The 13,218-nt window shown below is 35.1% G+C and overlaps 1 protein-coding gene across 11 annotated transcripts in view; it reads left to right on the top strand.

Moving 5' to 3' along the window:
- The window catches only part of PCDH15 (protocadherin related 15), a 686,961-nt gene that overhangs the window by 353,758 nt on the left and 319,985 nt on the right, over positions 1-13,218 (top strand). For all 11 annotated transcript variants that reach the window (XM_090279288.1, XM_090279289.1, XM_090279283.1 and 8 more), the window contains one exon: positions 2,751-2,863. In XM_090279288.1, the coding sequence (XP_090135414.1) occupies positions 2,751-2,863 (113 nt within the window). The remainder of the gene's footprint in view (positions 1-2,750; positions 2,864-13,218) is intronic.

The following is a 13,218-nucleotide window of genomic DNA, read 5'->3' as shown; positions in this document are numbered from 1 at the left end:
GGATTGGGCCTGTTGCCTTCTTGATACCCTCATACATTCCTCGTGCGTTGCCTATATCGGCGGCTTCCTGAATGCTTCTGCACAGGTTTAGCCAATAGGTGTTGGCACAGTGGCGGGCGGTCTTCTGGACTTTGTTCCTGGCAGCCCGTAGAGCTTGAAGTGTACTGGGAGTGGGCGTGACCTTGTAAGCCAGTAGGGCCTTCCTCTTAGCCTCGATCGCGGGTTCCATTTCTTCCCAGTGAGCCTCGTACCAGTCAGCGTTCTTCCGCTCTTTCTTCCCGTAAGCAATAATGGCGGAGTTGTATATGGCGTCGCGGAGACGTGACCAATTGGATTCGATAATGTCGTCTGCCGCCATTCCCTCGCCGAGTGCATCTTCCATCTTGTTGATGAATTGCTGGGTCTTAACTGGGTTGCTGGCACAACTGGTGTTGATGCATGGGCGACCCTTCATCTTGGAGTGGTGCAACCTCTTCGGCATTATGCGCACCTTGCTTACCACGAGGGCATGGTCCGTGTCGCAGTCTGCACTGTGGTAGCTGCGAGTGAGGAGGGTGCTGCCAATATCTGTTCTTCTGGTGATGACGAGGTCAAGCTGGTGCCAATGGCAGGAGCGGGGGTGCCTCCATGACACCTGGTGGATCTCTTTGCACTTGAAGAATGTGTTTGTCACGCACAGGCCGTGGTGACACGAAAGCTCAAGCAGTCGCTGACCATTCTCATTGATCTTTCCTCTCCCAAAGTTTCCAAGGCAGGTGGGCCAGGCCATGTGGTCGGCTCCTACTCTTGCGTTGCGGCATACCTCTTCAGGGGAAAGGCTAAGGGAGTAAACCCCGACAAAAAATCCGGAGCCGGAGTCCCTAAGGCGGTTTGACATTGTAGTCAACACTGGCAACTCCTGCGGCGCACCTGAAGCCAAGCTGTATTGACTTTGTCTTTCCCTTGGACCCTTCAGCTGCGAAGAGAGGGGGGGTCTGCTGCATGGGCAACAGCAGACCCTCCATATCACCCTGCCCAGGCTCTGTAGCTCTGTAGCTTCTGTAGCTTCTCAGATGTAAGCTGCAACTATTTCTCCTTGTTTTTCACCTGTGCTTTAACTTTGTTTATTGTGTCATACCATGTGATTTTGTAATGCCATCAAGTTTGTCTCCCTTTTCACTTACTGCTTTTTGATTTTAAGCTATAGTTAGAAAAGATATATGTACTCTTACAGGAGAACATATTTCACCCATATTTTATCTATTACTAGAAGTTATATTGTTATTTATTGTACATAAATATCTTCTCCATTTGGAGTTTGGTATATTGTATGAAGAATGGATGCAATTTTATCATTAACTGTTTGTCTCTCCTGTTAGGTAAATGCTCATTCACAAATCCTTAATTTTCCCTAAGGTTTTGAGTTGATTCTACTATTATATGCCAATTTCTCATGTACAATTTTGATTAATTTTGAATATTCAAGTATTTAGGTCTATTTCATTACTATAATATTTTTTTCTGGAGTTTTTTGTTGTTGTTGTTGTTGTTGTTTAGTTGTTGTTTCCTCACATAATAGCCAGGAGAATTTCTTTTCTTATCTCAAAGTTAAAGCAAATGAACAGTTAACTCATTTTGGGCATGTTTGGATTCTGGAGAACTGTATATGAATGCAAGTGCTATGTTACATTGTCTCTTTGACCTTGAACAAGTTATTTAATATTTCAAAGCTTCCAAATCCTCCTCTGTATCTGGAAATAATTTACAGTTTTTTTAAATTTTATATTTATTGATCTGAAAGAGAGAGAAATATCGATCTTTTGTTCCACTTAGGTATGCATTAATTAGTTGATTCTTACATGTGTCCTGATTGGATATTGAACCCAGAAACTTGGCAAATTGAGAGGATGCTCTAACCAATTGAGCTACCTGGTCATAGCCACAGAATTATTGATAATTACTTACATAAAACATATAGCACAGATTAGACTTCAATAATCAGAAACAATGTTACTTTATTCATGTGCTTATTATTTGACCAAATACATAGACTCCACATTTATATGATTTGATGTTAACATTTTCTTCACATTGGGAAAAGTACAGTAATAATGTTGCAGTATACAAAAGTAGGTGATACAATTGAAGGAAATATCTGCAAAAAGAAATATTTCAACTCACTGAAATGTTTACATTAAAGAAATATTATCTCTAAACACTAAGAATATCATGAAAATATTGTATATAGTATTTAAAGTATTTTTATTTAAGATAATTGATGTTGTTAGTTTGATACTTATCTGAAGAAAAAAATATTTGCCCAGCTGAAACAGAATAAGCTCATTTTAATTTCCAGGCATCTTGATATTTGGTACAAATTACCAGTCATTGTTTATTTCAAGATATGCTGAAAGATCATGCAGGCTATAATTAAGATTTATGCACTATTAATATACAATTTTAGAACTCAAAATTTGTTCTCTCTACACTTAATATCTCTTTTTATGTGATGAAGTGTCAAAAAATTAAAGAGCTCTCTTAATAAAAGATATTTAGAAAATCATCCAAACAACATTTTCATCCTCTTACTTACAAACTAATTAATTATATACTACAATCACATCTTATTTCCCTAGACTGCATAATTTTGAAATTTAATTTACTAATGAAATTGAGATTTTGTTCCTCAGTTAATGAAGGGAAATAGATAGAGCAGATACACATATTACTTGCTGTTCTCAATTATGTGCTGAAATCTCAATGTCTTTCAGGGACTCCTGAGGATTACCCACGGTTTTTCCATATGCATCCTAGAACTGCAGAACTTAGTCTCCTGGAGACAGTAAACAGAGACTTTCACCAGAAATTTGACTTGGTTATTAAGGTAAATTAAACTAATTTCTTATTTTGTGTGTGTGTTTATAAGGTGCTAATCAAAGAAAGCTGTAGGGGCTACTGTAGGCACTTCAATGTTATACAGTTAAAATTAGCTTGGACATCAATTAGCCAATTTTTTTATTTAAGAAGTAAAGTGTAGTAGTTTTAACACATTATTGCTTTTATTTTAAATAACTTTATTTTACAGTGTGAGTCAAATACTAAAAATTGTCTTATGTAATAAATGCCTTGGTCAAATGTATATAATTTAACATTCTACACTTTATTATATTTTCTAACATTTAATGTTTTACTAAAAATAATTAATTTTATTCATAAAAACTTAATCAAGGGATATATTTAAATTGTGCATAGATTTATATTTTATTTTAGCAATATATTATTTTATATGTCTCTAACATAAAAAGAAAATTTCTCACTTGTCTAGAAATTATCTTAATATATGTCTCACTTCTTAGCATTTTGATAGATGATCCTAGACTGGAAATATTTTTAAAGCTTAGGGAATCCATTTTATGTTATAATTTTGGTATTATAATATCTCATTTTTTAATAATAAAATCATTTAAAAGTTACTGTGGAAACTCAGATGATCTGTCAATTAAGAAGGTAATATTTGAGCTGGCTAGTGAAAAAGGATTAGAAATTTCCCAAGTAGAAATGGAGGTTGGAAGGAAGGCATTCTAAGTAACAGAACACACATAAAAAAATGAAACAGTAAGTCTACTATGCATTATGTAACTTTTTCAAATTTGAACATATAAAAATAAAGCTATAGAACTGCAACCTTAATAAATTTTTAAAATATAAAATTGGTAAAAGAAAAGAAAGTAAGGTAAAGAAGCTTACTGAGTATGTACATCATATATGGTGTTTCATGTACCTTTTTTGGTGAATTATAGCTATAACCTTAGTAGTATGCTAATTAGTATAAATTTGGAAACTAAAGCTCAGAGATAGTAAATGATTGGTTCAGAGTTACATTACTAATAAGCAGCAGAATCAAAATTCAAATTAAGGGTTATCTAGGCTTTTTACCTCACTAAGGTGCAGTTGCTTAGAAATGGTTGTCTGAAGGAACTATCAGTGAAACTACAGACAATAATGTATAGACACACATTTAATTTCATACCTAATTAGGGCATATTTTGTTAGGACCCAATTATATCATTATACATACCAGATCCTGTGTTTATTTAGTGGTCCTTTGTCTTTAAAGATTTTAATCTAGAAGGAAAAAGAGTCATATTTGCCAATAAGTCAAATATAACAAACACAGCAACTGCTAACAGGAAGACAGACAACTGCTGATGAAGCACAGAATAGGGACGTTTAAATTAATCTGAGGACTCCCGGAAGATTTCCTGGAGATTACCCCAAGCTAAATATTGCTGTATTGGAAGGGTTTTTCCAATGAATAAAAGTAGAAAATATGTTTGAACATCAGGAATAGCAGAAGTAAAACCTTGGGGGCACGATGTAGCAGGCTGCCAGCAGTTAACAGGGAAACGCACTATAGAGCTGGGCCACAGCAGAGCCTTCTGTGCCACTGCGATTTCCTTGGTTTAATTCAGTAGAGTTTGGGGAGTCATTTAACAAAGAGGGACTCCTTTTATCATTTGTATATAATGGTCATGCATGAGATTCATCCTCTTACATTAACTACGTTTTCTACCAATGGATGGTATAAAACTCAAAAATGTGTCTCCGTTGTCTGTTGTTATCCACCAGGAGCCCTGTGGTTCTGCTCTCTGGGGGAACTGAGAAACTTGGCAAAGCACTGTTTCCAAATTACCTCATATGAACCTGAAATCAATAATTTTTCTCCATTATCACTGTCAGTTGTCCTAGTTTACCCAGTTACAGTAAAACTCAGTCCATCAATTATTGAAACAAACCTAATTTAGAATAAAATCATGTTTTTAAAATTTTTATTAATACTTTATATTTTAATGGAAATTATTAGTTAAAATTACTGTGTTTTGTGTGCATTCAAGAGGATCATAAACAAAGGCACCAATCTGTAAGAATAATAATATGCCTCCTGCTTGAAAAATAGCTGAATATTGTGGCTTTGCATAGGGGTCTATTGAATTACTGCAATCTGGGAGTTCACTTCTGTAGTAAGGCTTTCACTTTCTTCCCTTTTCCTTATTTTAATAATGATTCACTTTTCAGTGGCTATAAAAGTTTTTATTGGATTTGATCCCAATTTTTGTATTGGAAGCCAAGGTATAATAAAATAAAATAAAGTATCATTTCCTAGACTTTGAAGAAGAATTCTGCTTTAAAAAGCTGTATGTTCATTTAACCGCCAGTGAGCATGATGAATTAGAGATTTAGCATCTTCATTTTATCTCTTTCTGCCAGTGATTTATTTAGTATTCTGACAAAGTGTAAAGATGAAGCAAGAAGGACAAAATGGAGTAGTTCCCACTTTAGAACATTAAAAGATTAACATGTCAGTTAAAAAAAGGAAAAAAAATGTTTCAGATCAAATAATTATTCTAAATTTTGAATAATAGTAATCACTTAATCATACTTTAAAATGAAGTACATATTTTAATTAAAAATATTACATTTGGTTTGCCCAGTACAGTTTGTATTTATGCTTTTTGTCATTATATAATTATTCATAATACCTCCTTCACTCTCAAAAATGCCCCAGTTTGGATAAAATGTTATGTGATCACCAGAGTTACAAAGAAAAGAAGAAAAAAAATTATAATATAGAAATAGGAAAATCACATTTTAGATTCTAGATAATAATGAATTCATTCATGAATGGAGTGTTGATAACACAGCCCAGAAATTTTACCCTCATTATTATAAATGTACCATTTCTAAAAAAAATTTTAGTTGTATTTTACTACTTTAGGCATCTAATAGAAAAATTAAATGGATAAATTAGTAACAATCTACTGTCAGTTGCTCAAACATAATTGTGTTTTTTTTTATCTAAATTTGATAAACAACTAATAACAAGGGTCACAATGATATCACAAACATCATTGTATCACGGTCTCTCAGATTTGTGTTGTTACTCATTGACCTACCCATACAGTCTATCAGGCTAACCTTAAGCTTCCTGTCCTTCCACATTGTGGGCATGCTAATTATAATCTCTCAACAGCCACCTGGCACACTTTCTATTCCAGCCATATTAGACCACTTGCAGTGTGCTAAACTCGTCGTGCTTTTTCTAGGCTCCAAGCATTTACAGATGCTGTCCCTCTTTCTGAATCATTTCTCCCTCTATCAACACTAATTCACGTTGATGCTTCACTGATGCTGTAGATGCTAAGACAGCACTTCCTCGGGAAAGGCATAGCCATTGGTTAGGAGCCCCTCCTTGCATTCCGCATGTCCCTATTGTCGCTCTGATCACTCCGTATTGGATTTGCCTGTTAATTTTCTCCTGACGTTTATAGGAGGGCATATTGTAATATATTTCTTCACATTGTGGCCCATGCCTCTGTACTTCTGCATGCACAGTGCATAGAAAGCACTCAAATATTTGCACCAGTTCTCTTTTAAGGCTGCTGGAATTGAGTACTTACATCTTCACTGTATTTAAATACACGTTACAGCACAGTTTAAGGCCATTTATAATGTAACTTCTTTTCTGCTAAATAAAAGATACATTTTTGATACACAAAAATGAGCCCCAGAATTGAAACATGAGCTTAAACATTAGTGCTGATGTGCCAGTTTTCATGGCAAGTCACTTTGGTTCATTAATTTGGGTGTCATAAGACAGCAGCGTCTGAGAATGACTGAGACCTAAGAGAGCAAGCTACTATAACCATATACATGAATCTCCAATGTCCCAATACTAGAAGATGTTTAGCTTCTATTTTAGTAATGATCTCAGTTATACTTTATGTCACAGGAATTCAATGGAAAACTTTTTAAAGCAAATGGCATTTGCTAGTTTCCAAATTGGCCAAATCCTTTCTGACAGCTTATTAGGTGCCTGACATTTTGCTTGGTGTTGAGGAGACAGAAATGTATGAAAGCTCTGCCCCCAAGGAAATCACAAATTTATAAATTATGCTTACAGACTTACTTCCCTTCTGATATCTACATTCATATTCCTGAATACTTGCTGTGTATCTACTCCTACTATTATACAATTGTGTTAAATTAAGAATGTAGTAAACTGTACAGATCCTTTTTAAAATCGTAAGCCTCTTTCTTTCAATTAATAATATAATAATCAGCCACTCACCCAAGCTTGGAGTTCCCAGTTCCTCTTAGGTATTTATATGCTCCTCTATGTCCCCACCCAGTCACTTTTCAAATTCTTTCTGGAATCTTCTGGAATTTATTCTTAAATGTCTTCCCAGTTACCCATGCTCACTGCAGTTCTCAAGTTCTCATCCTCACAACCCAACATCTCACACATCTCCAAACCTGAGCCTCTTTTCCTTGCTTCCTACCTCTCCCCACGTTACCAATAGAGTACTGCTGAAACAAACAAACAAAAATAGATCACGCTGCTCCATATTGCCTTCAAGTCCCTTGACCATTTGCCCCTTCATGAATTTCCAACAGAGAACTTTGTTGATTGAAAGATGACAGGTGTCAGGGAAAGACAGACAGACAGAATAGCAAGTCACAGATCATCAGTCATCACTTCTAAAATAGAAAAGATGGCATCTCCCATGAAAATGAAAGAACTATCAAAATTCATTAACTCTGTTAAGGAGATTGTAAAGTGTAAGTTACTGTTCTTTCTGCTGTAAAATGAGCATTGACAAATTATCAAAAAAGAGAAATAAAGGGAAGAAAATAAAAGCATGGAATACCCCTTTGGGAAAGATCAAATAAGAGCCTTCAGTAAGCCATGCTTAGGAGAAGAAAAATATCAGAGCTGATGTTGTCTAGCCACAGGAAGCAAGCCAGATGCTATGGATGACATGCTTTCATAGTTCTGGAACTATGCTAGCCATTGGCTCCTCTCCCAATCCTAATGGATTTCTGCTGAAAAAAGGAGAGCTCATGTACCTTACACCTCAGTTCAGAATGAGCTTAATCCTCTGCCCCAAGAGCAAGATCTTTAAGGTGAGGAACAAAGTCCTTTATACATCTGAGAGAAAATTAACCCACAGAAATGGCAGGTATTATTTCTTATTAGTACTGAAATAGTAATAGTCCCATGGATTTCTGAATGAATCACACTTTCAGAAATCCATTGATATATTTCACATATTTGCTAAATGTTCATCTTTTATGTTCCATTTTTTTTTAATTGTTAGTTTACCACATAAAGCATTGTTTTTTGTTTCCTCAAAAAGAACAGTGTATCCTTTTATTTCATCCTGGTTATCCACTAAAAATTCTAAGTACTAGGTTGAATTAATTGCCTATTGTGCAATTAATTATAGAAATGAATAAAAGGAAAGGATGTTTGGTGTCCTCTTGTCTCATGCAGTTATTCATCCAGCTGGGTTAGTCAGGACAGAAATAGAATATAACCACTGAATACAATGGATATCCAAATTTACATGCTGACAAAAGACACATAGAAGTGATATTTTACTTGACCTCTTTCCTTCCATGCAAGGTGACTGCAATTACTTGGAAGAAGAAAAGTAATTTATCCATTCTCGTCACAGTACCTTAATTTTGGCAACACCCTCTTGTCTGCAAAGGTCATTGTAAGAGTGCAATAGCAAGTCCAAGTATTATACAGTACAATGTCCACATGAAAATCACTTTCTGAGCAGTCCTTGTCATATCTTCCCATAATACACGCCTTCACACACATAAACTATCTTATTCCTCCTAAATGATTCTTGCCAAGTAGTCTTTCCTCATAAGCATCTTGTTCATTGCCTAGAATACTAAAATCAAAAGGATATATCTAAAAACTTGTGAGCTAAATAGGGCTAATCACCATTATTTTTCATAAGAATAGCCTACTTTATAGGAGAAACAAACTCTCACTTTCTTCCAGTCTCTGAACAACAACCCACTTAAAAATATTTTTATATGATGGTTTATTTAAATTAAAATATTCCAGGATGGACTATTCCCATTGGCTGATTCACATAAGGCACTTGAGTGGGTTTCATCCTAGTTGAGAAAATGCTGAGGTTGTGGGATCAACCCAACACTGGTCTTCGCTGGATGGGAAGGCAAGTTGTAGGGCAAAATAAGGGGATAAACATAATTAAGATGTCATTTATATATTTTTAGAGAGAGGGGAAGGTAGGGAGAAAGAAAGGGAGAGAAACATTGATGTGAGAGAGAGACATCAATTGGCTTCCTCTTGCATGCCCCCAGCTGAGGACTGGCCCACAACTCAAGCATGTGCCCTGACCAGGAATCAAACCAGCAACTTTTCAGTTTGTGAGACAATGCACAACCTAAAAACATTTTTCATTCCAGAAAAAAAGTTACTATATCATTATTATCATAATTTTGTTTCTGGCCTTCCTTAACATTTATAGCCAAGATGATTCCCATGTTTGAAACACTAGCCCAATAGTCTGATGTATTTGTGATTAGACAGAATTTTTTGAATATGTAGTCTTCCCCAAAGTGATTGAGTTTTTCTTTTCTCAATCATTCAAAATTACATCAGTCATTGTAACATCAGTTCCTGTCTCAAACTGTAAGTAAAAAAAAAAAAAAATTAGTATTGAAAGTTATACAGGAGTCAAGGACTCATGTTTTCATTGCAATAAATTATAAATGGAATGGACATATTCTTACCTAAAGTGAAAATAGAATATACTTTACTTTATTAAAAATATTCTCTAGGTGAGAGGTACATCAATATTATTTTATTGTCATATCATAAATGCTTTTTTGGGAGTGTGTTGTCTACATTCTGTCTAGTGAAGATATTTTTTTCTTTTGTGTCAAACATAAAATGTATTCCTTTCCCACCAAGACAATTTTGTTTTATTTTAGCTGATAAGTTATTGGTTGTTTTTGTGTTTTGCAAGTTCTCATATTTTAGTAAGTTTCATAAATAACTTTGCTGTCAAATTCTTTATGCATTCTTTAATTTTTAGAGTATTAAAGTTTAAATAAAATTTAAAACCTGTTGCTTTTATGAAAATATAATTTTATTAAGAAAGGCCAAAAGCAATGAACACACTTATTTTTAATTACTAATTAATTGGCAATAATGATATGACTTTTGGCCAGGGAGAAGATGCTTCCCACAGCCATCTATCTATCCCTAAGACATTCATAAAGAAAAATGTATGTTTATACAAAATAAACATATTGCCAGTTGTGGTACCTTTGACCCCAACATCTTTGCAGAGCTTAGTGAACTGAGCAATATCCTACCAAGAAATCCTTTAGATAAGTGAGATTCCTGCACTTTCATCTCTAACTCTTAAGTCCATCTGAAATTTGAAACTTTACCTAAAGGTGAAAAACATTAACAATCACATAGTCAAGGCTAGAGCAGAGTTGGTCTAGGCTGTCCAACCTAGGCTATTTTTAGTGTAATGGCCTCCTTCAAGCCTGAATGTGAGAAGCCAGAAGTGATACCCAATTAGTTCCCAAATTGCTATTGATCAGGCAAATCAAGGTCACATGAAGTGCTTGTTTTGGAAAATCAGATTGCAGAGCGGTGCCCACTGAATGAAGATGCCTGCCTGTTTTCAAGGCGCCAAAATGCGAGCTAACCATATATAAAAAATTATTTGGAAACCTGATAAGGCAGGGAAAAATTTAAATAATTAAGGAAATCAAAAAATAAACAAATACTTATCTGAAAGCCTGATTGAGCCCTGACTGGTACGGCTCAGTGTGTTGGGCATGGTCCCATAAGTAGAAGGGTCACTGATCAAGTCCTGGTGAAGGCACATGCCTGGGCTGTGGTACAGGTCTCCAGGTGAGGATGTGTGAGAGGCAACCAGACAATGCTTTCTCCCTCTCTTCCTTCCTTCCCTTCTCTCTAAAATTAAATGAATAAAATAGTTTTTAAAAGCCTGAATGAGCCCCCAGGAATTCACCTAAAAATAACCTCATGTGATCCTAAGGCATCAGACAAGAAGAGCTTTGGAAACCACAGTATTTGAGAAATACTGGTGGGAAATGTACAAGTGGTTGACTCTACTTTTGAGGTCTGCCTTTAATGAATAGATATCTCTGAAGAGGCAAACATCTGTAATGCTTAAATATCTCAATAATGTTGGTATTGCAAGTCAATTCCTAGATCAGTCTTTATTAAACTGTACCATTTGTACTTTAAAGTTCATAACTAGTTTACTATTTTATTGAGAATTAGTGGCCATAAATTAGTTTTCTAGTTTACTATACCCTCTCTGCACATTTTGGGAGAACACATATATTGCAATTTTCGGTAACATTTTTATTAAAATGCTACTTATAATCAGAAAAGTTACATCTAGATGAGTTTTCACAAAGAGAAGCCCCCAGATATAGGAAAATGTATTACAGACATCCCTGATGGCCCATCCCTCTTTCCTAGTCATTATTTCTCACACACACCCAAGAACTCCACTATGTAATTCTAACAGTATAGATTACTTTGTCTGTTTTTTTTAATATTTTAAATTTTTGGAATAAATTATCTTGTTTTAAATTAGAATTTTAAGTTTTATGCACTCCCCTCCTGTTTTTGTTTGTTTGCTAGCTTTTTTATTGTAGATAAGTTAGAAGTTATATGTTCCTAAACCATATACTTACTAGTAGTGAAAGAACTCAGTAACAATGAATGTATTTTCCTTATCCAAAGAAATGTGTGGGCTTTTCAAAACATTTGCTTTCAAATAAAGTCCAAGTAATTCGTGTTTGAATTCCAAGGCAAATGTGTCTGAACTCTTGGCTATTTGAAAGTTATAACAATCATATTATCAAAGCACTATACTAAATAAGTTGGTTGAAAGCTTAACTAAATATATTGTAACAATCTAAAGTGATTATTAAAAATGTTAAGTGAATTTAATTTCTAATCAAAAAGATAGGATGAAAGTGTGAATTTAACCATCCAGTAAAATTCTCAAAGCAATCGCTTTATTGTCTGCTTGAGAGCTGAATTTTGAACTGGAAATAAAGGGTTAAGAGTAGCTGAGAAGACCTGCAAATATTTCAGAGGCAGCCTCCTATGACCAATAAGCAGCCTGTTATTACTCAGGAGAGGCAACATTGACAGATTTTCATTCTTTGTGTGTTGAAACTTTGCTAAAGAGAATAGCAAGCAGTGTGGTGTCCAGCAAAAGTACAGAGCATATTGAATGAGAAGAGTAATATAATAAAAGAACTAATAGATCAGAGCCATAAGGTCTGGGACAAATTGGAAAATATTGAAGGGTTTTAAGGAGAGAAGTGAAATGACCTGGCTATTATTTAACAAAAACACTAGATTGAAATTAGGGAGCAAGCTATTGACAAAGGTAGAAGCTGATGGATAAATTAAAATGATCAGGTGAAAAATGATAGTAGGTGAGATCAAGGTGGTAAGGATAGAAGAGATATTTAGATCCTGCGTATATTTCAAAGTTATCATTAATAAAATGTCCTTATTGATTAGATGTGAGGTATGAAAAGGAGCAAGGAGTACAGGTGACCCCAAGGCTCTTGGCTTGAGCAACTGTAAAAACGGAGCTGCTGTCAAGTGGGAAGGACTTTGTGGAGCAGGTTTGTGGTGGGGAAGATGAGAATTTCATTTTCACAGAGGTTACATTTGAAATGTTTATCAGATACCTATGCAGAATTGCTGTGTACACAGTTGAATATAGATTCTGGAATTCAGAGGAGAGATTCAGGCTGAAGATATAAATTGGGTGTCATGTTACTAACATTTTAAAGGCCATAGGAAGAGAAAACAACTAAACCTGACCCCTGGGCCACTTCAATTTTAAGAAGTTGGGGAAAACAGTAGAAACCAGCACAAGAGAATGAGAAGAAATGGATATGTAATATTGGAAGAAAAGCAAGAGAAAATGGTGTCATGAAAGGCTAGTGAACAAAGTTTTATATGCAGAGGGTAGGCCAAGTAAGATAAAAACTGAAAATAAATATTGCTCCAGCAATGTAGGAATCACTGGTGATTTTGACAAGCACACCTCTATCTGAGTGGTGCGGGCAAAAGACGACTGAAGCTGACAGGAAAAATTGTGAAGAGTGAGTATAGACAAAGTGAGATGAGAAAAGTGGGCATTATAGATGCACAATAAATAATTCCTGGCTTTTTAGGAAAATGTGATTTCTTTTGGGTTTTTTCCCTGCAATGTATTTAAATGTTTTGATCTGCCCCATTTTATTATTTCCCTTAAATTATTATATATATTTGACAGGCTTCATATTAGAGATTGTGGAATTTGTTAAGTTGCTTGCCGCCAGCCA

Source organism: Furipterus horrens, unplaced genomic scaffold (genome assembly GCF_987537825.1).
Source record: "Furipterus horrens unplaced genomic scaffold, mFurHor1.1.pri manual_scaffold_5, whole genome shotgun sequence".
Classification (NCBI taxonomy): Eukaryota; Metazoa; Chordata; class Mammalia; order Chiroptera; family Furipteridae; genus Furipterus; species Furipterus horrens.
Note: the sequence above shows the minus strand (reverse complement) of the source record. Positions and strands in the feature narration are given on the sequence as shown.